The 27,478-nt window shown below is 43.5% G+C and overlaps 4 protein-coding genes across 10 annotated transcripts in view; 1 reads left to right on the plus strand and 3 right to left on the minus strand.

The window, feature by feature from the left end:
- The window catches only part of LOC125889160 (large neutral amino acids transporter small subunit 4-like), a 133,141-nt gene that overhangs the window by 50,863 nt on the left and 54,800 nt on the right, over nucleotides 1-27,478 (minus strand). The gene's annotated exons all lie outside the window — the stretch shown is intronic.
- Nucleotides 1-27,478, minus strand: part of LOC125889148 (unconventional myosin-Ic-like) — a 213,794-nt gene that overhangs the window by 7,266 nt on the left and 179,050 nt on the right. The gene's annotated exons all lie outside the window — the stretch shown is intronic.
- LOC125889200 (unconventional myosin-Ic-A-like) lies at nucleotides 1,950-14,773 on the minus strand. Its single transcript, XM_049576987.1, has 6 exons — nucleotides 14,634-14,773; nucleotides 12,933-13,043; nucleotides 12,307-12,330; nucleotides 10,943-11,016; nucleotides 5,373-5,478; nucleotides 1,950-2,058 (listed from the first exon to the last, which is right to left on the minus strand). Exons 1-5 carry the CDS (start codon nucleotides 14,757-14,759, stop codon nucleotides 5,442-5,444), a joined length of 372 nt encoding a protein of 123 aa, XP_049432944.1. The 5' UTR covers nucleotides 14,760-14,773; the 3' UTR covers nucleotides 1,950-2,058; nucleotides 5,373-5,441.
- On the plus strand, nucleotides 2,546-26,729 carry LOC125889197 (P2X purinoceptor 7-like). Of its 2 annotated transcripts, none has more exons than XM_049576985.1 (4): nucleotides 2,546-2,674; nucleotides 24,605-24,674; nucleotides 24,762-24,916; nucleotides 26,525-26,729. In XM_049576985.1, the coding sequence occupies exons 1-4, from the start codon at nucleotides 2,628-2,630 to the stop codon at nucleotides 26,682-26,684; spliced, it is 432 nt and encodes a 143-aa protein (XP_049432942.1). In that variant the 5' UTR covers nucleotides 2,546-2,627; the 3' UTR covers nucleotides 26,685-26,729. The 2 variants fall into 2 exon arrangements, with proteins under 2 accessions (XP_049432942.1, XP_049432941.1); XM_049576984.1 differs by lacking the exon at nucleotides 2,546-2,674 and adding an exon at nucleotides 13,543-13,655 and having other exon boundaries at nucleotides 26,523-26,729.

Here is a 27,478-nt window from a genome sequence, read left to right on the forward strand (position 1 = left end):
AGTTGTGTTCTGCAGAAGTCAGGTTAATACACAGCCGACAGCCCTATTGGACAACTGTTAAAATTCATATTATGGCAAGAACCAATCAGCTAACTAAAGAAAAACGAGTGGCCATCATTACTTTAAGAAATGAAGGTCAGTCAGTCCGGAAAATTGCAAAAACTTTAAATGTGTCCCCAAGTGGAGTCGCAAAAACCATCAAGTGCTACAACGAAACTGGCACACATGAGGACCGACCCAGGAAAGGAAGACCAAGAGTCACCTCTGCTTCTGAGGATAAGTTCATCCGAGTCACCAGCCTCAGAAATGGCAAGTTAACAGCAGCTCAGATCAGAGACCAGATGAATGCCACACAGAGTTCTAGCAGCAGACCCATCTCTAGAACAACTGTTAAGAGGAGACTGCGCGAATCAGGCCTTCATGGTCAAATAGCTGCTAGGAAACCACTGCTAAGGAGAGGCAACAAGCAGAAGAGATTTGTTTGGGCCAAGAAACACAAGGAATGGACATTAGACCAGTGGAAATCTGTGCTTTGGTCTGATGAGTCCAAATTTGAGATCTTTGGTTCCAACCGCCGTGTCTTTGTGAGACGCAGAAAAGGTGAACGGATGGATTCCACATGCCTGGTTCCCACTGTGAAGCATGGAGGAGGAGGTGTGATGGTGTGGGGGTGTTTTGCTGGTGACACCGTTAGGGATTTATTCAAAATTGAAGGCACACTGAACCAGCATGGCTACCACAGCATCCTGCAGCAACATGCCATCCCATCCGGTTTGCGTTTAGTTGGACGATCATTTATTTTTCAACAGGACAATGACCCCAAACACACCTCCAGGCTGTGTAAGGGCTATTTGACCAAGAAGGAGAGTGATGGAGTGCTGCGGCAGATGACCTGGCCTCCACAGTCACCGGACCTGAACCCAATGGAGATGGTTTGGGGTGAGCTGGACCGCAGAGTGAAGGCAAAGGGGCCAACAAGTGCTAAACACCTCTGGGAACTCCTTCAAGACTGTTGGAAAACCATTTCAGGTGACTACCTCTTGAAGCTCATGGAGAGAATGCCAAGAGTGTGCAAAGCAGTAATCAGAGCAAAGGGTGGCTATTTTGAAGAAACTAGAATATAAAACATGTTTTCAGTTATTTCACCTTTTTTTGTTAAGTACATAACTCCACATGTGTTCATTCATAGTTTTGATGCCTTCAGTGAGAATCTACAATGTAAATAGTCATGAAAATAAAGAAAACGCATTGAATGAGAAGGTGTGTCCAAACTTTTGGCCTGTACTGTATGTCTCTTAAATTCTTTAAATTCACATCATTTAAGAAAGTAGATACTTCAAAATTATTTTGAGATTTCATGATGCAACGTCTGAAAAAATTGATTCGTAACATCCTACTTCTCATGTCTGAGCACTCTGAGGACTTTTGAAAGACATTTTAATACCAATAAGGCCTTCCGGGACCCTGCTCATACAGCCGGAGTGGAATGATCCTTTGTTTCATGACCACATTTTCCTACAACGGCGAGGATTCAACCAGGAGACTGGCAGTTAAATCAGGCTCCATAGATCAAATCACTGAATAACTATTCGGGGTCAAAGACATATTTCACTCGTCAGTCTGCCAAAAATCCATTAACTATTGCTTCTATCTTGGGGGTCAGTTACCTATGAGTTAAATAAGTTGTGTGGGGTTCACTGACTAACACTGCATTAACTGAAAACACCTGTATCGTTCACTGATGCTCTCACTTCACCTCTCGTTGTGGCTCTGTGCGTACACCTTGGTCATGAATGTTTACTCTGGTCAATCTGACTGAATTGAGAAGTCGTATCGGCCGTGTATCACAACACATGAAGGGCACATGTACTTGATTTATTAATGAAACACCTCCATGTGATTGTACATTAAGTAAAAAAAAATAGAGAGTAGTTGATCACCTCTGCAGGAAGACCTCGTAGCGCCGTCTGTAAGCAAAGCCGGCCCTCCTCACCCTCAGATTCTCCATCAGCCCCAGATACTTGACCTGGTGACGGATCAGCACCTCGTCAAACCGACCTGGGGAGAGAGTGTGGGGGAGGCAGAGCAGGGTCAGATCGGTCGGAGAAAAATGTAAAGTCTGTTGGGACCAAATGAACCAGAGAAAACCAGTAAATGCTAAACAACAGCAGTAGGAGTGACGAGGGACAGAGACGCAGTGTGAGGCCAACAAAAGGCCGACTGTGGAGGGAAACAAAGGCCGGCCCGATATACTGACGACCACACGGAGAGTTACACTGCCGCCGCTCATGCAGCTGAAAACAAACTGTTTGGGTTGGAATTAGTGAAAGCACAGGATTAACGTGATGCTTCTGGGAAATATATTAGCTCGCTGACGCTGCTAAGCTGCTTCATCTGAGTGTTTACAGGAACTGTTGCTTTAAACTCACATCAAACCTGGAAAACTATTATTATTATACTCAGTGTGTGGAAGCACGTTAAGGCCAGAATGATTTAAATCAGTGAGTCATTTCACTCTGTGTTTATCTTTAAGGTTCAGTCCAGATTCATCTGGTCCTGCAGGTTGGATTGGCCAAACTCAGACACCAAAATTCAAGATAGAAACTTCAAATCTGAGCACCCAGGTGATGCAGGATCATCAACCAGGTCTGAAGTCAGACGTCTGTGTCATCAGGTGTGTTTGTTCTTCCACCTTTCTAATGTGTGTAAAATGTAAGATCAGCTGGACTTGATGTTCAAGTTGAGTTTCACTAATCCACTTTATGACTTGACCTCAAACGTCTGATCACACAAAGTGTTTTTGTAATTGTTTCTCATGAGAATTAACTCTTCTGCTCACTGATTCTGCGCTGCTACGTGCCTGGCGTTTTTACCAGAGCGCTCTGAACTCCTTGAGACGGAAAAACTTCAACTTCATCTCCGCTTTTGTCCAATCAGATGACTTGAGAGGTGGTCCTTCTGTGGTGGTCGTAACAAGTTTACAGTTGGTAAACAATGGAGGAGAAACTGGTGGTGCTCAGTCGCTCAGCAGGATCAATCAACTCCCTGTAGTTGGTATTCATTTTTGTTATGCTAGGCCCAACGTTACACAGCAGGTTGTCAAACTGAGTCATCCTAAAATGTGCCTGTAAACGTCCATGATGGAGGAGAAGCTCCTGGACCAACTGGTGGTACTCCCCATGATCCAGCCTCTTTTTTAGGGTCTCATGTACCCACACAGATCTCTGTTTATCTGCTGACAGCCTCTCACCCTCAACCAGAGCTACAGACAGCACCCTCTGCCTCAACATGGCAGCAGCTACACACTGATTACTGTCAGATAAGTGAGATAAAATAAATAAATATATAAATGATAGATTGATTACAGCGAAACATTAGGGTGGGGAGGTGATGGGGTGGTTGCCTGACAACGACTGCATCCTGACAGTGGAACATCAATCAGATAATCTGTGAAAAAAAGTCATGCTCCTCTGCCTCCTCATGGTGCTTCAAAGGGCATTTGCAAGAATCCCGAAAACAACTATAAAGAGCAGCAGAGTCTGTAACTCAGCCGTCAATCATGTCAATCACTGCTCTGAGCTGTGGTCAAACTGTCAAACTAGGCAGCGCTGATCAAATATGAAGCAAGACTCTGCCACTGTTTCTCTCCTCAGATGTTTTCAGAAACACATTTTAGTGACTGTTAAGATGTAAAATTTGACAGCTGGTGCTGCTGGTGGGCGGAGCTTGGTGCGTCGGTCGAATGTCTCCAATGTAGCGGCTGGGTCACAAACATCATCATTTTACAGCCCGTCATTAAAATATGTTTCTGAACATATTTGTGATGAGAAACAGACGATGCAGTGACACAATCTTGATTCATATTTGACCAGCGCTGCTTCATTTGACAGTTCACGAGCAGTGATTGACAGCTGCTCTCTGAAAATGACCTGTGGTCAGCCAAAGCTGTCACAGGCTAGACTTTCAGAAGCTTGAAAACAGAGGTGAGCAGACGTGTATTAGTCTATAGCTGTCTCAGACCACTTGAACTAAAATATGCTCAAAGTTTATTATGGAATTTTTGCCCAGTGACGCCAGAATTAAACTCAATTAAAATTAAATTCAGGATTTCAAAGTAAAACATTTCACCGTGATGAATTCAGTGATATATAAATTCCAACTTTGGTTATTCAGCAGTGATTACATTTCACAATCAGGCATTTAGTTACTTACACAATTCAGATTATTATAACCATTATCTGCTTCCATATTAGACCTGCCATACTGTACTGTATGCACTGTGTCCCCACACATTTTCATGGACAGAAAGACCCATAATAAAATTTACATTTAGGAAAAGCATGCACTTCACTGTGTCTGCTGCACTTCTTGCCGGCCTGGTTACGGTACTTTTATCCACACACACACACATGCAGGAGAGTCTCACTTCCCATAACAAACACCACCACACTACGTCACATATACACGTAACGTCTAAAAGCAGAAGGCTTGGCCGCTATAAGTCATGGAGAATGAGAACTGTGCAAGTTTTCCATTTGTATCAAGCATCAAATAAGTTGAGTTAATTTGTCTTACTTGACACTGAACGACCTTCGATGCTGAAACGATATATCAATATATCTAAGCTGACACATCATCAGAGCTACTCAACAGCTAACTTTCAGAAAATAAATTTGCCGTTATGTTACATTACGTGGAAGATTACTGTAACAATTAATTTCATTACAAACAACAAAATTCCATCATTTTTCCAAAACTTTCAATAATTTTTACTAATTCCATGACTTTTCCAGGCTTGGAAAATGACATTGTGAACTTCCATGCCTTTTCTAGGTTTTCCATGACTGTGTAATGCCAAATCCCCCCCTTAATTCAAACCATGGGTTGGCACAAAATGGCAGAAAGTTCCCTGTTCCATCTCATCACTCCGTCCTGACCACCTCCTCTCTCCTAACGTCAAGTCCAGTTACTTTTACTGACTGATGTCAGTCCATTCTTTTTTCAACGTTTAAAAGACAAAAATAAACTTGTTCTAATAAATGACTTGATAACAAGTGTTACAAACAAGTGTTTAGAGCTCTGAGGAGAAACTTTGATAAACCAGGATGTCAAAAAAGTACAAAATCATGAGGATAGTATTGAAATAGTTTGAGATGTAATGCACACAGGAGTTAAAATAATTAAATGGTGTGAAGATGACGAGGTCTTTGGTGTCTGAACTGAGCTGTTTTTGGTTTGAATTTAACATATGACATCTTTTACACTCCGTTTGCACTCTGATGAGTCTGTTTCAGCCTGATACCTCATTATTTGACAAACACTCATCCCTATCTTGCACCAAACTGAGCAGAAAACAGGAGCTGACTTCATACCTGATTGCTTGGAGTCAATGGGCTTGATGCAGCGGACGTACGACGGCTCCTTCGACATGAGGATCTCCATTAGTTTCGCCAGACTTGCTTTGAACTGGGTGGCTGCCTGGAGGGGCAGACACAGACACACAGACAGATGGAGGCTGGTTAGAGAGGGATGAAGAGATGGAGGTCAGAGGACGGAGAGGAAGCTGCTCAGTGACCGGAGGTAGAAACTGTTGAGGAGACGAGTACGCGACTCAAAGCCGCAGCGTTAGGTTCTGTTAGCGCTAACGGCCACATAATTTCCACAGAGATGACAGAGAGCACGGCCCACGGCCCTGATGTCAGATGATAATGGGCTCTTTGAGAGGTGAGTCCAAGTTTCTCCAACAACCTGCTCTCTGACTTTATATCAGACTGACACAAGAGGCTCTTGTTCCAAAGAGGCAAAACAAACTATAACCGAATATAAGCGGAGCAGGAGAATTAGAGATCATCTTTCAACACAGACCTCCTCTGACATGTCATTTCCTTAAGAGGGATCATTTAAGACTTAACTGTGAATAAATAACAGACACTTTGACTCAGCAATAACAGAGTTAGAGGCTAAATGTCTGATGGAGCAGCATCTTCTGAGAATATGTGCACTTACTGTAAATCACTTTGAGTTAAATGTCAGTGAAACAGCAGAGTTATAAATTAAATTTACAAACACAACTGTGACCGCAATCACATTAAGAGCTCTGTGTGAAGCCTGACCTGTGGCTGAGGAGGAGGAATGGGCTGATAATGGAGGGTTCAAACAAAATGTCAAAACAGCGTGATGAAGGTGGACGGAGAGGAAGAGGAGCGGAGGAGGGATTAAAAATAAGAGAGCTGGTGAAGGTGTATTTTTTGCAATCACAAAGTTGCGAAGCTGTCTCAGATTCAGAGCTTATTATTATGAACATTCAGTGTCTCCTACAGAATTCAGCCTGATTTATATCAGAGTGCTCGACACCTTTGAAGAGTGTCGCTCGACTGAAGTTAAAGAGCAGCACGACGTTTTCAATTTACACCTCGGCGAAAGGTTTCTCCATGGTAACCAGAGACCACCTGTGAGTCTATTTCTGTCACGTTCAGTATGAAATCTGCACAGACAGCTGTTAAAAATCACACAAATATCCTCCTGTATACGCTCACCAGCCACTTTATTAGGTACATCTGCCTTAATTCTTGGTGTCACAGATTCAACAAGGTGCTGGAAACATTCCTCAGAGATGTTGGTCCATATTGACATGATGACATCACACAGTTGCTGCACATCCTTGATGAGAATCTCCCGTTCCAGCACATCCCAAAGGTGCTCTATTGGACTGAGATCTGGTGACTGTGGAGGCCATTGGAGTACAGTGAACTCATTGTCATGTTTGAGATGATGTGAGCTTTGTGACATGGTGCGTTATCCTGCTGGAAGTAGCCATCAGAAGATGGGTACACTGTGGTCATAAAGGGATGGACACGCTCAGCAACAATACTCAGGTAGGCTGTGGTGTTTAAACCATGCTCAGTTGGTACTAAGAAAATCTCCCCCACACCATTACACCAGCAGCAGCAGCAGCCTGAAGCGTTGATACAAGGCAGGATGGATCCATGCTTCCATCTGAATGTGGTTTTTCCAATCTTCTATTGTCCAGTTTTGGTGAGAAAACCCGTGTGAATTGTAGCCTCAGTTTCCTGTTGTCAGCTGACAGGAGGAGAGCTCCATGGGCTATTACTTGGCACAGCAAAACCATTTTCAACAAGATACGTTGCCTCCTGCTGCATTATGTTTTATCGGATGAGCTCGGTAGGCATGCTGTTTTATTGGCTTGTGATCACCCACATCAATATCATGACATAACACATTATTTTGATGTGGGAATGTCGCCAAAGAGGGTCGGATTATTTTGTACGAGCCTACTACTATCAGACCTGGCGGAGTCAGACAGGTGCGCCAAATGTGCGTCTAGATTTGACAGGATTTCTGAATTTCTGAGGCGCGCACATGAAAGAGCTGCGACTGTCTTTCAGCCCGTCATCACTGGGGTCATATGGGGGCTGTGCAACAGACACGGTGGCAACAGGTGCAACGGTGGGAGGTGAGACACTCTTCTCACGGTCAACATACGTTCTCAGCATGTTGATGTGACACATACGAGTTTTTTTTCTGCGATCAGGAGTATGGATTACATAATCCGTTTCGCTAAGTTTACGGTCAACCACATATGGACCAGAAAACTTGGCCTGAAGACCAGAACCAACAAGAGGTAGCAGAACTAGTACGCGGTCACCGGTCCGCACAACAGACTTTTTGTCAAAATGTGTTTTCATTTTGGACTGAGCGGTGGAGAGTGAATCACAGGCCAAATCACAAGCGTGATGCAGTCTCTCCCTAAATGAGCTAACGTAGTCCAGAATGTTTTCACTCGAACTAGTTTTGTTGGAGAGAAATTTCTCTTGCAACAGGCGTAGTGGGCCGCGCACGGTGTGGCCAAACGCTACGTAAATCGGCTGGACTGAAACCTAAGGACTCCTGCAACGTTTCCCTCACAGCAAACAACAACCGGGGCAAGCCCTCATCCCACTCACGGTTTGTCTCAGTACAATATTTGCGAAGCATACTTTTCAGAGTTTGGTGGAATCTCTCTAATGCACCCTGACTCTCGGGATGGTAAGCGCTGGAAGTGTGGTGTTTCACATTTAGCTCTGACATGACCTGGGTGAAGATTTTGGACATAAAATTTGATCCTTGGTCACTTTGAATGCGCCTTGGAAGGCCAAATGTGGAGAAAAACTTGACAAGAGCTTTTACGATGACACGAGCTTTTAATGAGCATAGCGGACAGCCTCAGGGTAACGAGTCACAGCACACATCACAGTGAGAATGTACTGATTTCCAGACTTGGTTTTCGGCAAAGGACCCACACAGTCTACAATAACATGCTCAAACGGCTCTCCAACGGTAGGGATTGGCTTTAATGGAGCTACAGGAATCACTTGATTTGGCTTACCTGAGACCTGACAGGTGTGGCATGAACGACAAAATTTCACAACATCTGACTTAAGTCCAGGCCAAAAGAAACAACGGAGGATACGGCTGTATGTTTTTCTAATTCCTAAATGGCCGAACATGCTACGGTCATGGGCTAAACTTAGCACCTGGGAACGAAACTGCTGTGGCACTACAACTTGACTCAGACTCATGTGAAGGACCAGAACGAGGGGACCAGCAGCGCATCAGAACACCATCATCAACAAGGTAGGACACAGACTGAACACATTTTGGACCTGTTACAAGAGAAAAACAAGGAGACAAAGTAGCATCAGTTTTCTGTGCATTGATCAGCTGTTCTCTGTCTACTGAAAGTGTCAGAGTTTTATTATCAGGCTGAAGCTCCACAACAACATTCTCTTTAACCTCTGAGCGAGGACTTGTGGGATCAGAGGTAGTCATGAAAGAGTCGCTAAGATCCACCAAGTCTCCAAGTTTTCGGGCCTGAGCACGGGTTACAGCACACACAGGGAACAAAGGAGGCGAGTCGGGCATAGCAGAGTCAGAAACGCACGTATCTGCGATCGGGTTTTCAATTACCTCCGGAGACGGAAAAACTTTTCCGCCAGCCAAATCATTTCCGAGAATAAGATCAATACCGGCTATCGGTAACTGGGGCATCACAGCAATTTTGAATTTGCCTGACACGATCCTAGAAGACAACTGAATGAAATGCAATGGGGCACGCACGGCACTTAGCTTAACTCCCCACGCTAAAATGTCAGAACCACAGTAAGACTGAGCTGAAAAGGGGAGAACATCGCCGCACATGAGACTGTTTTGCACCGGTATCCCGCAGGATAGTAATCGGAACTGGCTTTTCCTCACCCTCAAGAGAAACGGAACCTTGTGTAATGAATGGTTTAAACTCCTCATCAATCTCATCTACCACATCCACACTTTGTTTGAGGTGTGGTTTGGTGCGTATGAAACCGATTGGGGATGGTATTTTGACGTTCTTAGATTGCTCTTTTCTCTTAAGAGTGGGGCAGACGGCGATGAGGTGACCCTGCTCATGGCAATAGAAACACTCACGTGTCTTAGTGTCACCAGTGGCAGCAGTGGGGTTACAACGGGAGCTTTTGGGTGAGCTAATGCTACGGCCGACGGAGACCGGATCACGACAAGCTGGGGGAGAAAAAACACTCTTGTGCGTTAACAAAAACTCATCGGCAAGTACGGCGGCATCAGTGAGACACGTGACTTTTTGCTCATTCAGGTAAATGACAATTTTCTCAGGGAGTCGATTTTTAAATTCCTCTAGCAGAATGAGTTCCCGCATGTTATCAAGAGAGGTTACTTTACTGGCCTGGCACCATTTGTCAAACAGAACACTTTTCTCCCTTGCGAACGTACTGTATATCTGGTTGGCAGTTTTTCCACAGTTCCTAAATTTTTGTCTGTATGCTTCCGGTACTAACTCATAGGCTCGAAGGACAGTGGTTTTCACTGTGTCATAATTAAGGCTGTCTTCAATGGTCAGAGAGCTGCACACCTCCTGTGCTTTTCCAACCAACTTACATTGGAGCAGAAGAGGCCACACACTCTTTGGCCAATGTAGTGTAGCGGCAATGCGTTCAAAAGCACTAAAATACGAATCCACTTCAGACTCCCTGAAAGGAGGAACGAGTGCAATGTGCCTGCTCACATCAAAGCTGTCATGGGGACTAGGCATGGATGTCTGTATGGATAAAGGACTGGCAGCTACAGCAGCTCCCCGCTCTAACTCCAGAGCCCTTACTTTCAGGTGCATGGCTTCCACCTCCAGCTCCCGGTGTCTCACCTCCACCTCCTTTATATGCAGGGTGAGCCTCAGCTCCTCTGCAGTCATGCCAGTTTGGGACTGGAGGGTTGGGAGTGGGGCAGGAATACCAGCCAGATCACCCAGCTCAACTCCACCTGTGGGAGCTGGCTCACCAATCAATCCCCTTTCACTCAGCTTTTCATACAGGAGATCCTGTAACTCCTTTTTCTTTGCGCTAGGTGGCACATGCACATCAAATGAACTGGCAATGAGGATCAGATCAGCCTTTTTACACTTTTCTAATATCTCTGTGGTCGGATTAGCCACAAACTCTTCTAATTTGAACTCCATTTTCTTACTTTAGCCACTACCACACAAAAAAACTGCCAAACAGACAAGCAGAGGCAACAAGAAAGAAACAAATCGAACTTACCCAGCCATAACGAAACAGAGAAAGGACGGACGAGCCCCCAGTTCATGTTATGACCGGCCTAGGGGAACCGGTACATAGCATGAAAGGATGCTCCCCTCGTTCCCCACTCCCAAGGACAACCAATGCCACACAGCTGTAGCCCAACAAAAGATAATTTATTTAACACTCACCAAGAAAGGTCGCAATAAGCTTCAGGGTGGGCGTGGCCCAAAACAACAAACAAAACAATCTACTCTCCAAAACTAACTTACCTACCAGAACAGAACAGCAGAACAGCAGAATCACAAATAAATGACCCAGGGTCATAACAGCATTAACAAAAATCCTGAACACTGTACCTGTTGTTCTGGAAGACCTCAAAGCCGTAGATGTCCAGCAGGCCGATGACTGAGCAGTTCTTGTAGGAGTCATCCTGTTAGAGAAGCACAACAAAACTTCAGATCTATTTCTTAAGTTTGCTCAGAAATTTTAATCAGGATTAAATAAAATGTGCATTAAAACAAAGTTAAATTTCACTCCAACTTTTGCAAATTGACACTGACAATAACATTAGTATACAGCCTGTGTATTGGTCTAACCTGGCATGTAATAACTGACACAGTAATTATACTGTTTGAAAGTGAAGTGTGTACAATTTAGGGGGATTTGGTGCTTTGCAGCCAGCTAAAACCTCTCCTGGTTAGAATTCCTTCAGTGTTCATTGTTCAGGAGGTTTGTATCAGGAGCTGAATGATCCACAGACCAATCCATGTTTCTCTTACACTTTTTGGCATCTTGGAGACGAGAGGCTCGCCCACCACATGCTTGTGTGCTCACCCTTTTTTTCTCTGACAACTTCATGTATGATCACCTTTTTTTGATCCAGACATTTGGGAGGTTTTTACCGTGAGGCAAATTATCCACAGAGGTCTCTTCTTCTCCAAAACAAATGATTTAAACAGCTAAAAACACGATACGATAAAGCAGTTTCACGATACACATCAGTGCATCTCACTTATTTTCTCTGATAACTTCAGATGCTGACGTTCAGTAGGGTTTAAGCGGGAGCCGAATTATCTACAGAGGCCTCTTCCTCTCAGAATGAAACAGGCCAGGTGACTTAAACTGGTAAAAACACTGAACAGTGATCACAGCCTGGCCACAGAGACTGACAGACACAGGCAGACCTGGCTGCCGAGAGAAGACAGAACACTGACGCTGCTCGCTGCAGAGAGACTTCTTACTATGGTGGCCCTAAAAGGCCAGTATTTGTTTGTCTGTTCTGGGCTACTGCAGAAACATGTAGGTGCAACATGGTGATCTTCATAAACAGAGACCTGCTCGCTATGTAGATATGAACAGCAACAGTTCTTATTTTAAACACTAAAGAAAACACACTGATTATATTACATTCCCTATCTGACAATATTTCCCACTAAATCCTGCAAACTGGACGGTTAATGTTGAGTTATGTTCATGTTGTGGACTTGTAAGCGTCCACAAGGTGGAGCTGTGCTGTAACAGAATAAAGAGGAGACGTCAACATGCTCTGAACTACAGTGTTGGATACTGTCTGGATCTAGTTTGAAAAATGTAGTGAGTGAATTAACGTCAGAAAAAACACAATAAGTGGAAATGTTTCAAAACTTTACATCCTTCAATAGAAGTTTTTCAGGGTCCCTGCTATGTGTGTGTGTGTGTGTGTGTGTGTGTGTGTGAGTACCGTGTATGCCAGTGAACTGTTGATCTTGTTAACCAGCCATGTGAAGGTGCGGAGATGGGGACACACTCACACACACACACACACACACACACACACACACACCGTCAGGAGGAGTCGAGACAGACAGACGGACAATAACAGTGTTACACAATGGATAAATGGCTGAACAGTTAGCTAAAGATAACAGCTGAAATATTAACTGAAAGTGATGGATAATTGTCTGAGACAGATAAAAATAATCAATAAATTATTAAAATAGTACTGGATAAATGGTTAAAATATTTAGCTATGAGTAATAGATAAACTGCAGCTAAAGATAATGGGTTAACAGCTCAAATGGTGGTGCAGCAACTGTCAGAGGAACTCCAACACACCATCATAATTTCTACTTCACTGCTGAGAATGTCGTAAAACAAAAATGTTGCACCCTCTGCTAAAAGTGATCCCTCCTCTCGCTTAAACTAAGTGAAGGAAGCTTCATAAATAACTCAGCTTTCAGTACTAGTGTGAGAGGAACTGTGAGATGCTTGATAAATACCAGCCTGGGCTTTATATATAAAACAAATATCCCATCTCCCTCCTGGCCTGTTAGGAGTGTTCATGAGCCGGCTCGGGCTGCGTCTTACCCTGGTCAGGTACTTTATCTGTGTGTCAGAGGTGATGCAGACGGTGCCTTCCTCTCCGCCATACTGCACATTCCCCAGGTGGAGCACACTGGCAATTATGTTCAACAGCTCCTACAGGGAGAGAAGATGGAGGGAGGGAAGGAGGGAAGAAATAAGGATAAGGGACGGAAAATGAAAGATAAAGTGTGACAAAGAAGCAGAGAGAGAGAGAGAGAGAACAAAGGTGAAGAGATGAGAGGCCGCAGCACGATAAGATTACACAGGTCTGTAGTTGCTGCCTATCTTTACGACTGTGACCGACTTCTGGGCAGATAAAGGTGGCTCTGATTAAAATAAAGTTAAGACTGGAGCAGGACACGAATGTGCACCGACGATCAGAGCAGGGCCGCAACACTCTCACACCTGCTCCGCACTTTATGAGCAGTGTGAGATCTACAAGGCTCTGGATGCAAGCCCAGACTCATGAGCGTGTAGGAAGACTCCCACACTGAGCACAAATAAGTTCTCACCATATAACAACACACACACACACACACACACACACACTGAGCTCTGTCCAACAAACACTTTCAAACACAAACATCCACAGTGTCAGTCTGAAGCAGAAACAGCTCGGCCCCCTCAGGCACATGGAGTACTTCACTGTTCATGGTGCAACCTGTGGTGTTGGGACACTTACACACGTACTGGGAGAGCTGGAATGTTTGTTCAAGTTTATCTGAGGTAAACCTCAACTTTTTAAAAGAATGTAGTAGTCGTCAGATGAGTGTAACTGCAACATATTTCATATATAAGCTTCATAAAATGTAGCAGGAAGTAGGGCTGGGCAATACGGACAAAAATGTATATCTCGGTATTTCCTGTGCAATGGACTACATGTTTTCAGCTGCAAGTCAAAGCCTCATTTGAGATGTCACAAACACTTTTATAAAAACAGATAAAAATCAAAATAAAATGCAAAGACAGAGATTTTATTCACCTGTTTGAAAATATGCAGCTGCACCTCCAAAACACGGGGATATAACATGCTAATGTTATTAGCACAAGCCTATGGCATTTTACATTGTATAAATTAGCCTAGCAGCTAGCAGAGATTTCCTCTGCTCATATGAAGCCACGATAAATCACACACAAGACTTAAAATGCTATTTTTGTGGAGGCTTTATTGTCTTCACAGTTTATTGTTTCTTATCTGTGAAATTAAAGTAAATAAAAGTTTCCACTGAGGGAAATGGTTTCAGCTCACAGAAACAGACAGGAGGGCTGCGTCGCTGTGACGTGTAGTTACATTTCTGGGGAGGTGCACGTCAGGCTACGGCTCTGAGAGGTGTTGCAGGAGAACTTGTGAGTGAGAGATGCACACTGGCATGTGTCATGTAACGCACCTCGACCCTATATCGATATAACTGGTGTATAAATTTATATCTTGCTTGAAAATATAGCGATACATCGTACATGGTCTTTATGTCGCCTGGCCCTGGTGGAAAGATTTCAAAGCTTCCACCTCCTCTGTCTTCTTCAGGGAGAAAGAGACTCGTACTCCAAGTTTCTCAAGTTTATGCATCGATAATCGTTTTATAATTGAACCCCGAATCGTAATTGAATCAAACCGTGAGGTGCCTGGAGATTCCCATCTGTGCTACTCTGAGTGACAAACAAACATGTCAGGCGTGATTTACGCAGCTCACACTTGGTCCTCACCTCCACCTCTTCCTCGCTGAAGCCAATCACAGTCAAGGCTTTCTTCACCGTCTTCCAGTCGCTGCGGTCGTTGATGGAGCTCACTTTGGGACAGTTACCCTGTGGAAAACACACACACACACACATAATATGTTTATCACCTACGTCAGTGTTTCACGTCCTGGTGAATTAATTAACACGTCCGGCAGAATCCATAAAGCAGGTGATGTGTAAACAGCTGTTTACATGTAAAGTAAACACCTATTTATGTGTGATGTAAACACCTCTTTAGACAAACACACGTATGAGTTGTTTTTGCTCAGTGGTTGTCGCTGTGTGTGTTTATCGAGTGGAGGGTTCAGCGAGTGCCTTAAGGCAGATTTCCCCCCTGAGGAAAGCTTTCTCTCGCTGCACTGAGAGTCCCTGACTTAGAGCCTATTAACCAGAACTCTCACTGGGACACACACACACACACACACACACACACACACACACCAATGGCTTATGACAGGATGGAGAGAGGGAGCAGGCGTGAGTGAGAGAAAGATTTACTGCAACCTCCCTGCAGTATTTACAGATGATTTATATTCACACACAGGTTTCCCTCCACACCAGCATCAGGGGGTTTATGGACAACAACTTTACTGAGATTTAAAGGGACAGTTCAGTTTGTTTCATTTTTGAAGTGGGGCTGTGTGGGCTACTCCTCCATTCACAGCATATTACACACAGTAGATGTCAGTCAGCACGCCCCCAGTTTTCCGGCATCTTTTTAGACGCGCGTAGACGCTGAAAAGTTAAAGTTAAAGGCATTCTGGGGATGCAGTTCCAGCAAAGGCTTCAGCCTCTCCTGGCACTCCCGGCCCAGCGAAGCAAGTTTAGTTGCATGAACAAACTCACTCACTCCCTGCTGGTAACGTATGTAACGTTCCAATAACCGGTTGAGTGAGACACACACTGGCAGTTTCATGTTGGGTTGTACCTTCGTGCCTCGTGTCTACAACTCACAATAAAGCAGTGAAAGGAGAAAATGAGTGTGACAGAGCGAGAGGAAATTGTCGATAAATGAGGAAAGGTCAGTTTGCCAGTTTGGCAGTACGTCGGATTTTATAAATCTGACAAAAGTCAGACCAATGTTGTTTGCAAACTGTGCATGGTCGCCGTCCCTGCCAAGACTGGGAATACAACAAACCTTTTTTATCACCTCAGCCGCTCTCACCCGTTGGAGTACAGCAGTATCAAACCGCCATCAACTGCTGGTACAAGTGAAACACCACAGAAGCGGCAACAGACTACCATGGAGAGGTACTCGGCAGCAGTGCCTTATGACAAAACTTCCAAACGTTACAAAGAAATAACGGAGGCAGTTGCTTTATCACTTAGCTAAGGACATGCTACTGCAAAGCACGGTTGAGAAGCCTGGGTACAAGAATCTTATCCAAGTTCTTGACCGCCGATATATTCTACCAGGCTGAAAGCACTTTTCCAAGACGGCTGTTCCTCACCTTTACCTGATGTGCAGGGAATCTGTAGAAAAGGAGATGATGACAGCAAAGTATTTTGCCGGACATGTGGTCAAGCCGCACTTGTGAACCGTACCTTAGCTTGACTACTCACGTCATCAACAATAACTGGGTTTTGAAAACACATATTTTCCTGAAGACCACACAGGGGAGATAATAGCAGATGGCTTGAAGGAGGCTCTGTTGTCCTGGAGTCTGACTGAGGAGAAAATGGTGTGCATCGCCACAGACAGGCGGTGCAAGTATAGTGAAGGCTACTTCACTTAACAACTGGACACGGCCGCAGTGCTTCGGCCATCATTTGCACGCAGCAATTGGTGAGTACTATGTTAATAACAATAATGTATAGCACCTTTCATACAAGAAATGCAACTGAAAGCACTTAACAACAGAGTTACATACACCCAGTGCTTCACGATGAATATAAAACATGTTAAAAATCTTTCTTTCTGTATCACTGTTTATTTCCTAACTTTTGGAATTGATGGTAACTAGTATTATCTTTTCAAAATGTTAATGTTTAATGTTAATGTTTAACTTTATTAGCCAATCGACTTTACTTTTTACTTACACTGGTGTTGTTGTATTTCTGCAGGTGCTGCAGGAAGGATAAAAGAGTGGAAAGAGCTGTTGGTGTGTGCAAGAAAGTGGTCTCTGCCTTCTCCTACTCATGGAAGAAAAAGAGGGAGCTCTCTAAAGCTCAGGAACGCCTCCATCTCCCAAAACACCAGCTGGTCACAGAGTCATTAACCAGGTGGGGCTCAAGACAGAAGGTGGTGTCAAGGGTCCTGGAACAACAAAAGGCAATCGCTGAAGTTTTGTCTGCAGACAAAAACAGCAGGCACCTGATCCCAACGTGGCAGGACATTGATGTTCTCGAGTCACTTAACTCCTCTTCTGAAGTTTACAGACCCCCTTTCTGGGGAGTCATAGGTGACGGTCTCCTTCGTGAAGCCAGTGCTCCACCTGTTCCGCACAAATTTGCTAAAAATAAATGAACAGGACACCCAACTCATCAAAGACCTGAAGACCAAGATAATGACCTATCTTGATGAGAAATATGCCGACTCTGCAACAGATGATCTCCTTGACATGGCTGCCTTGGTGGACCCTAGGTTCAAGGCACAATACATCAGACCGGAGAAGGTAGTGGACATTAATGAAAGAGCAGTGTCTGAGATGATGGATGAAGACCCAGGCCAATCACAGGCAGGGGCTCCAGAGGGAACAGCAGACCAGGGTGCAGAAGGAGGAGCTGCCGCTGAACCACCTCTGCCACTGGGTGTGAAGAAGCAGCGGAAATCGTGAGGCAGTTTCTTCAAAAAACAAAATCAAGAGGATGAAGATGATGCCTCACCTCTCACTGGTGGGCAAAACGTCACGAAAGTGAGCTGGAAAGCTACATGATGTGCCTTGATGCAGACAGTGAGTCTGACCCCCTGGAGTGGTGGAGGTTACACCAGCACAACTTTCCAAGAGTGTCCCAACTTGCCAAAAAATACTTGTGCATCCAAGCCACCAGCACCCCTTCTGAAAGAATTTTTAGCACTGGGGGAAATACTGTCACCTGTACCAGGTTGAACGGTGCTTGCTTGAGTTATTTTTTTTATGTACATGCTGGTTTGATATTGCCATAATAACTGGACTGCGTAACAGGTTTGTGTCATGTCAGATGTTCAGACAGTGACTACCTCAAGTTTATTCTAATTTCTATGTTTACAAAATACTTTGCACTGTGCACAAGATAATTTGTTAGAATTTATTTGTGTATATTGTTACATGTACCCGTATGGCCTTAAAGCCTGAGAAGGTGAAACAGTTTACCTGGCCAAAAACTGGAGTGAAACCATGCTTGAGTTGTTTTTGAGTTATTTTTATGCTGGTTCTGACTGTTTGTTACAGGTCAATTATGTTAATCTCTGTTCATTTCTTTTTTTTACAAAGTACTTTGCACTTTTTTTTAAAGAAGTTTAAGCATTTATTTAATGTTTACATTTGCACATTAACCAGTACATTTATTTATTTGACTGTTTTTCATGGTTATGTTGACCTCTTTTTCCCCTATGTTCATTTGTTCATTACTGAGGAAAGGTTACATTTAAAATAAAAATGTTTAAATTTAACATTTTTGTCTCCTGGTCCTAAAATTCAATAATTATCGATATCAACTGATATGAAACACTTATATCGTGATACATTTTTCAGCCATATCGCCCAGCCCTAGTACAAAATGCAAATAACCTTAATTGTGAAGCAGGCTGCAAAATCTGATGCAGAGGGGGAGGGAATATCACCTACTTGGAGGAGGTCTGCACTCTCTGAGTGCTTTTCTAGTTTTAGATCAGCTCATTTTAGGCTTTTTAAATTGTTCTCTCTTCTAAATGTGTTACAAATCCTCAAATTAAATACTTCACAATCTATTCCAGTGTAATCAATTGTTATATTAGCGTTCATTATTATTATTTGGCACACTATTTTCCCAGGTCAAGAAAGTTCATGAGCTCCCCTGTTCACCTAAACTAACCTTACCAGATGACACATGGATCTGACTATTTCAATTTGCTTACTTATGTTTTTCCTTGCCTGCATCAAGGTGGACTATTATTGAGCTCTGTCTTTAATAGTCTATTGCTTTTCTTTTGAAACAGAACGTTGCTACAAAGGGTGATAATAGAAAAATATAGCTCAAGTATCAAAAGCAAACTTTCATGCTAAAAAACTGCTTTTCACATTAAAAGAAACAAAAGATCAGTCTTTTCTCTGTATTTTCTACACAAAACCTTTAACCTGAGTGAAACTGAATCAACAGAAGTTCAGCCTGACTTGAATATTTACAGCTATGTCAGATAATGACAAGAGACATAAGATGAATTTTGTTATTTTTAATTCGTGTAATTGTGATCGAATTGTATAACATGAAACCAATTAGCTTTTGCTGCATGGCTTGAAAAAAAAAGAAAAGAAAAAAAACGGGCGAACCGGAGCACCCGGAGAAAACCCACTACCACGTGAGGTAGACTACACACAAACTCACAAAGGCTCAGGACTGGGAATCGAACCCTCAACTGTGAGATTGTGCTGCTGACTACCAAGGTGGTCCTGAGAGCTCTGCACCAGCTCCACTACTTCCTGAAAGGAAGCAGGCATGAGTGTTTCCTGTCCTACACTATTGGATTAAGTGATTAATCAGGTGTGCGGTACACCCAGCACACAGCTGATTAATCACTTAATCCAATAGTATAGGACAGGAAATACTCATGCTGGTGCACAGAGCCCATTGCATTCATGTTGGAGGAAAAAGGCCTCACGCCAATTTTTTCCTCCAGCATGAATCCTGTCACCTAAATGGAAGTGACTCTGGCCTGGGTCCAAGTGAAGGGCTTAGAGATAGCTTGGCCCAGACTGGAAAAGAGTCTGCAGATGGCACTTCGTTGCTTCGGTGGCTTCATCAGATGATGTTTGAAGGTGCTGGCTACGTGATCGATTTCTTGTTCTCCTCGGTTCATTCTCAGAAGAACAAGCTCAGCACAGCCCCAGGATTTACACAAATCCTTGAAAACGGCCTTGTCGAGTCTTTCAAAAGTTGCTGGGGAGATTTCAAAATCAGCTCCCTCAACCTCTGACCATATCCTACTGGAAAGGTGGTCAACGATGACATAGAGGTCTTCAGATCTGGCGTGGATCTTAGCCTTTTTACAGACTCTGGTGACAAGCTTGTTAACAAGTAATCTGACAGAGAGTCTGTTTATCTCTGAATCCTGGTCTGGTGGTAAGTGGAGCGCCGGTTCAGCACCTGTCTCAGGTACTGTGACTGCGGCTGCTGGTGAGGTTGGCTCAGTGGCATTTAAAGCCGTCATGACATTGTCACAATGGATGCCAGTCTGATATGTCAGCCACCACCTCAGCAGTACCTGGAAACGCCACACTGTGCTGCAAGTAGCCCTCCTGATGATGGCCTGTGTATTTCTGAATGGTCCAAGCTGACAAAATGACTCTCGAGTCATCCCGTCGATGGTGTATTCAGAAAGGAGGCTCCTCAGTGCCTCTGTAAAGACCAGGTCTCTACCCTCTGCGATATGTTGCAGGTTTTCTAACTGCCTCTCTTCATCAGCTGGGTGTTTCTCACTACCCTCTGGTTGGAGCAGTTCAGATACAGAGTCAGCAAAGGATTGCAGTGATTCTCTGCTTTTCACTTTGCTTTTTGGCGAGAAAATTCTCTTCAGATTTCTCGCAGCACGATGTATCAACTGTTTGGCATACTGTTTAGCCAACAGAAGAGTTATCTTGGGTTTATCTGCCCTGACTGCTGCACCAGCAGACTCGCTGATGTCACTCACGACACTGTCACTCTCCTGGTAGGTGTCACGCAGCAAGACATCACGCTCAGCGTCAGAGGCATCATCCAGTAAATTATCTAGGATATCTCCCAGCTCCTTAGACACTATTTTCTGGGCCTGAGATTTTCTACTTTCTGAGCTGTCCGCCGATTGCTTTGAGTCAGTCTCAGGGCTTCCTACCTGCACAGGTAATGAACTGCAGCTCTCATCATGATCATCATTCTCTATGTCCACAACCTCTAGATCTCCAGGTGAAGATTTTTGACACAGGCAAGCAAATGATGTAGTTTTGCTGATGAATGACCGGATCATGGATCGAGCGTGCTCAACCATGTCATTAAGTCTACGGGAGGGAGTCACGTGAGGCATAAACCGACTCTCTGCATCTCTGCTCGTCGTGATGGCGGAGTTGACGCTTTTAGATACCTCCTCGGACATGATTTTAATCAAGCTCTGTGAGCTGATGTCAGGGTCTGCAGTGTCTATTCCCAGAGCTTGAGCAAAAGCTTCTGGCACTGCGTTGCCCATCGTGGACGCAACATGATCCTCAGGTATCTTTGTGTTAGCTGTCAAATTGGCAGAATGGGAGTTAATAAGATATACCACCATATCTAACAGTAGCTCCGCCAGCCTAACTGTGATGGCATTATCTGGTCTACCATCCCTCATCACTAGAAGCTGAGCTCCTGACAGCTGCTGCAAAAATCTATCCACAAAAGGACGAAATTGGTCCACTCCAAACTGGGATGTCTCTGCCATTTTATCTAAAACGACGATGACGGTCTAGAACAGCACGTGCAATGCGATGCGCGTCTTACAAAATTCAGACCTGTGCCCCTATTTACTAAGTCACAGTCGAGTGTAACGTGATGTCACAAAGGCAAATTTCAGAAAGACATTCTAAAAGCTGATGACATCACCAAGCAAATCTGCTTAACTCCTCCCCCTAAACAAATGACTGCAGCTTAGCAACCGTTGCTAAGCACCGGCAGCACACTGTGTGACATTAAAAACAGGTGGAGATTCACACCAGCTGGCTCCTGCTGATCAAACATCCCACAGACTGTCATTCTGCTGCAACAGCTGACTAAAAATCAGGACTTTTTGTCTTCTGTTCTGACAGTGAAACATGTTCAAAAAATGCTCACTGTGATAATTAACTGTACAAGTGCTTCTGGCTTTTGGATGACAACAACAGAGCACCAGCAGCATACAAGTCACATAGCTAACACGCTAGCTTGGCACAAGTTATAGCTCATTCATTGTTTCTCATGGATGATATTAATGGAAAAATCTTCTCAACATTTCTTGCTGCTTTTTTTTACCTGCTCTCTCCGTTTGACTCTGGTGACGGCCTTTTGTAGCCTCAATTCCGGCTCCATTTGCAACCCTTCAGATTCAGATTGACTTCGTTTGTCCCGCAGACTCAGCACAAGTCTGTCCCTCACCATCTCATCACGTAGAGCCCTGTAACAGCAGTGCTCCGCCATGCAGGCAGTGCAGCGCCGTAATGAAACTGTTGGCCGTCTTGCCCGTTTCTTGAAGCCGCTGATTAAACTTTACTGTCTCAAAGATCACATTCCTGCCATTCTCTTCTGCTTGTGTCTCCAATCCAGAAGCAACACAGAATCTGTCGAAGCGTTTAATCCATTTAGGCCAGTCTTCAGCCTTCAAAGTGAACTTTACCGGTGGGGAGACTTGAAACCCGGCCATGTCACTGCTTTGTTTCGCTAACTGTGGCTAGGCTAGGTAGCTCCGTAGATAGTCTTCCGGTACTGCTAACTTTAGCCTGACAGGCTGGGACCTTTATACAGTCTATGGCTGGGACCTATCACTACAGTTGACCCACATCTTCCGAAGCTGCTGGAGCATCCGTGGGCGGTGTTGTTGTCTCGCTAATGTTTGTTTAGCAGCAGGCTAACCTGGGGCCTGTATCACGAAGCAGGATTAATGTCTCAGCAAGGTAACTTCAGGGTTAACCCTGGGTTTTCGGTCTCACGAAGCCGGTTCAGTTCTTATCGGGGTAGATCACCATGGTAACTTACTCTGAACGGCTATTTATGTGCCGGAGCAGGGTAAGTTCAGGTTGAATCTGATCCTGTAAAAGCACCACCCACTCAGCTGTTCGGAAAATGGTCCGCTGACAGAACATGCAGCCCAGTCATGGGAAGTTCAAAGTCCGTGTAAAGTGAGAATAAATATGTCATCTGAGTTTGACATACCACAGAAAAAGTTTTGTAAGACCCTGTCAAATTTGAACGATTAAAAAAACTAATCGCCAAATGTATGAAATTAGGCTTCAAAGTGTGACAGTGTAAAAATCAGCCTCTGTCTCTGCTCTCAACGCTGTGGGCGTGTCCGCCAGAGATGCAGAAACCCCGCCCCCTACCACGTGTCACCTGTCAATCAAAGTCACCACCGCTACCAGGAAAATGGATGCATCTCTGAACTTTGTTCTCCAACCGCAGCCTGACATGTTTGAGCCACCAGAGCCAGAATGCAGCTCTGAGCCAGAGGACACTGACCCCTTGACAGTGGACCTCGGTCCTCTCTGTCTGCAACAGAGTGGTCATTTTATTTCTCCCCATTATAAATAGCAATGTGTGTAACTGTCTATTATAACCCAACGATAGCTTAATTAAGCTAGGCTATGGAATTTAATTTCATTTAGTTTATTTGATAGGGACAATGCAGGTTAACATAGTAACACTTCCACTCCTTACAAACAAGTCAATGTGACTGATGTTCTGCATACAGAGATTATAGCCAATGCTAGTTTCCAACTCCCGTCCCTAGTTAGGCTTTTAGTAAAAGAAAAGATAAGAAAAAGACATCAAAATTACATACCAATACAATAAAATGTACAGTACATCTGAAATCATACCAAGTCATGACCCATTAAAAGTGCATGCAGCTCTGATTTTGTTTCAGCCAGACTTTAACATTTTATTAAAAATCCTGATGTCTCAGGTTAGTTTTATTTGGTCGGTAGTGAGTTCCACATCTGGGGGCCCTTTATAGAGAAGGCTGATTGCCCAAAGGAGGTCTTACGGCGCAAGATTTTACAGTTACCTCTTGCTGTACCCCTGGTGATCCTATCACTATTTTGTCTGCTAAAAAGACTGCACAGAACATCTGGTGCCGAGTTCTGCAAACACTTAAAAACCAGTTTAACAGAGGAAAATTTTAGGAAATTATCAAAACTAAGCAAATTGTACTGCTTCAAAATGTGACAGTGATGCCACCTTATAGGTTTCTTGGCCATTATTTTTAAGGTTTGATTATACAGAGATGCAATTAACTTAACTGTAGTTGGAGAGGCCTGACTCCACACTGTAACACAATACGAGATATGGCATGCATATAGAGCTGTGCCGCTTTGATTGGTATATGATGTCTAATTAGTGTGAAGAAATTTAAATTGTTTTTGATATCTTTTTGACATGTTTGTCAAATTTGAGTCTGGAATCCAGAACTACACCCAAATATTTAAAATCCTTTACCATCTCAATTTCCTCTCCCTGCAATGTTATGCAAACTTTTTCTGATTGTGGTCTGTTTTTGATGGAGAAGCACATGGAAACTGTCTTTTTCTTATTTAGTGAGCTTGTTATCATAAAAATGACATACCCTGCTCAAAAATGAAGATAATATCTCCGCTGCCTCACTTGATGTCTTAGCTGACGCGTATATGACTGTGTCGTCTGCATAAAGCTGACAACCAGCTGACAACCAGCCCCCAGCCAGCTTTCAGGCAGGTCGTTAATGTAAAAGACGAATAAAACGTCTTCGGTCACTTTAGCACACTGTGCTTAGCTTAGCTTAGCCTCTACAGCCAAGCATCAATCTAGCAGGCATCATGTAATATTTTTGGCATGTTAATGAATATGAGGCCCCACCATCATCAATATTAGACTAAAGTAAAAATTTAGCTCATGTATTATTAGGCCTACACATATCTGCAGGTCTTTTAACTTTTTATGAGGATTGCTTCCTGTCATGGCAACACACAACCTTAGTATCAGACTATCCTGTCATCTGCTCAGGTAACTGTATGATTGTTCATAACACAGAATTCACATCTATTAAAATTCAGCTTAGTCACATTGTGAATGATACTGTCCTTACACAGGTGCACCTGTGAAGAATGCATTACGATGCCCACGGAGGAGCAGAATGTTTGCTGCAAAGAATTGAATGCAGTAAGTCAATAACACATATATGAATACACAACCAGTAGAGTACTAGATATCTAGCACTAAGACAGCACATATCACATATGCCAACAGGTTCAGAATAGATGTGGAGAGCTGCCCGAGGAGCCGAGGTGCATGACCCTTCATCCAGGCCTTGAACCTGTGTGCCTGAACCCCTACTCCCTTCAGAACGCACTGAATGTGTACCAGGCAGACCATGGGCCTCTGGACGTAAAGGAAAGAGCTGCGTAAGTTAGACAATAAAATATATTTTATTGACTTTAAATGTGTAGAAATCACATTTGCATTGATCAAATGGCAGACCTTTCAAATGCAAAGTTTTAGGACTCTAGTGCTAAGCTGCACAAGTTATGCTTTCATTAGTGATGTTGATTAATGTACTCCACTGGCAAATATAAGTATGTATATTTTATGTATATAAAATGTAAGTATGGGACTATAATAAAAATGTGGAATGAGGATCAATGTAGACTAATATAAGTTTCTGTTATATACAGACCATGTCTATTATGTGATATTACACTTAAAATAAACCAACTCTATGATAATAATGCACAGATTGCTTTCATGTGGTGCTTTTATATATAACATAGGACAGCAATCTGGAATGTAATACAACAGATGTTTTAATAAAGACTGGTAGAAACAGGCATGTTTCAACACTAAACCATCATACGTGAGTACACTCCTCCCATTTCTGCAAATATTTCATTATATCTTGTCATGGGACAACACTATAGACATGACACTTTGATAAAACTTAAAGTAGTCAGTGTACAGCTGTAGTATGGATTGGAAAACTGCATTGTAGCTCAGTTTCTGAAGAGGGCGATCATGCTCTGCTTGGAATTCATGTTTCCCTAAAAACAGCTCTAAAAGCTCTGGGGAGCTCGGTTCATTTAGGGAAACATGAATTCCAAGCAGAGCATGATCGCCCCTCTTCAGAAACTGAGCCGCAATGCAGTTTTCCAACATGATAATGACCCAAAACACACCTAGTGGATGACAACCACCTTGCTGAGGAAGCTGAAGGTGAAGGTGATGGACTGGCCAAGTATGTATCCAGCCCTAAACGCACCTGTGCACCTGTGGGGCATCCTCAAGCTGAAGGTGGGGTAGCGCAAGGTGTCTTCACATCCATCTGCTCCATGACGTCATCATGAAGGAGTGGGAGAGGATTCCTGAAGCAACCTGTGAGCTCTGGTGAATTCCATGCCCAAAAGAGTTAAGGCAGTGCTAGATAATAATGGCTGGCACACAACATACTGACACTTCAGGCACAATTTGGACATGTTCACTGTGGGGTGTACTCACTTATGTTGCCAGCTGTTTAGATGTTGATGGCTGTGTTTTGAGTCATTTTCAGAGGAAGGTAAATCTATGCTACTACACAAGCTGTACACTGACTACTTTAAGTTATATCAAAGTGTCATTTCTATAGTGTTGTCCCATGAGATACTGTATATGATGGTGAAAAAGATCAATAAGGAAATTTATCTGAACACAAACAATAACCTGTAATTATAGGTCAGTACTTGAGACATCCTGTTATGATGGTCCCCTCTTCTACCCATTGTTTGTTCAGTGCTTTTTTATCAATGTCACCAGAAACCAATGGATGATAAGTCACTTGGACAATTACATGAAATGTTAAAGAGTAAAAAACTCTCCATTTCATCACACATCCATACAGGCTACATGATGACACATGCTGCAGGTTGATGAATCAGAATGTCATCTTCTGGGATCTGTTCTGTAAGACATTATAAAAAATGGAGAGAAAATGAAGACATGTAGAATTCTCATGTGGCTTTACTTTTTCTTTTTCATCAGAGCCGTGCTAGATACCTGGCCTATCGAAGTTTTGTGTCCTGGTGCTGGGGATACCTGGGCAAAAATAGCCGTGTGGTCATACCCTCCTGTGTTGTGCGCCGCAGTCATGAAGAGTACCCTGATGAAGATGGGGAATACACAGGTTTCAAACCACCAATATAAATATAAAACAATAATAAATAAATAGCATATTGTATTGTGTGCTTGATATTTGTTATTTCATATTTCATACTTTACTTGATAATTTCATGAAAGCATTGAACAATTATTTTTTTTAGTAATGATACGTTTGTAAGTGTGTCATAGCTGACTACAGTTGAGGCTAGTGGGGCTGTAGTGCAGGAACGGGCTGGAGCAGGAAGAGGTTTAACAAAGCCCAAACAAGTAATTATATAATAAACAATAGGAAAGAGTCATCATAACATGAAGCCATGACCCACACTAACCCTAATGGGCAATGATCCGACCCTCTTCTCTGTCAGTAACTGCCACATCTGCTGCACAGTCTGATGTTGGGCCACCTGGTGCTGGAGCTGCTCCCACCCCACCTGGACAGCTGAACCTGGACACATGTCTGGCAATTGCATCTGTCTTCTCAGGCCGCTCATACTGTGAGCACAGGAATCCAGGAACAGCCACTGCTCTCAGCTCAGCTGCAAAGGTCCCAGGGTCATGGATGACCTTGTTAAAGAGGAGGTCCATAAGCTCTGAGACATATTCTAAAACACAGAAGACAGCACAAAGCATTTATAGTTCGTTAATTCATGTGGGCTCAACTGTTGACAATCTATTACCAAAGTAACTGCAATTACATTTTTTTTACTTTGAATTCTTGTTTACAATTTTGACATGCTGGCAAATGTAGTCCAACACCATGTCATTCAGGTGGTGCATAAATCTCACAAGTAGTAGTAGTATGTTTTGAATCGTTCACAGATGAAACAGACAATTGATAA

Source organism: Epinephelus fuscoguttatus, linkage group LG5 (genome assembly GCF_011397635.1).
Source record: "Epinephelus fuscoguttatus linkage group LG5, E.fuscoguttatus.final_Chr_v1".
In the NCBI taxonomy this organism is placed as follows: Eukaryota; Metazoa; Chordata; class Actinopteri; order Perciformes; family Serranidae; genus Epinephelus; species Epinephelus fuscoguttatus.

Coding starts and splice junctions, on each gene's coding strand:
- LOC125889200 (XM_049576987.1), bottom strand. CDS start 14,759: ATGTGTGTGTGTGTGTGTTTTCCACAGGGTAACTGTCCCAAAGTGAGC. Junction 12,331..12,932: donor AGATAAAGTACCTGACCAGG/GTAAGACGCAGC, acceptor CTGGTTAACAAG/ATCAACAGTTCACTGGCATA. Junction 5,479..10,942: donor GAGGTCTTCCAGAACAACAG/GTACAGTGTTCA, acceptor CTGCCCCTCCAG/GCAGCCACCCAGTTCAAAGC.
- LOC125889197 (XM_049576984.1), top strand. CDS start 13,633: ATGTTTGTTCAAGTTTATCTGAG. Junction 13,656..24,604: donor TTTGTTCAAGTTTATCTGAG/GTAAACCTCAAC, acceptor GTCCTTACACAG/GTGCACCTGTGAAGAATGCA. Junction 24,675..24,761: donor GCTGCAAAGAATTGAATGCA/GTAAGTCAATAA, acceptor ATATGCCAACAG/GTTCAGAATAGATGTGGAGA.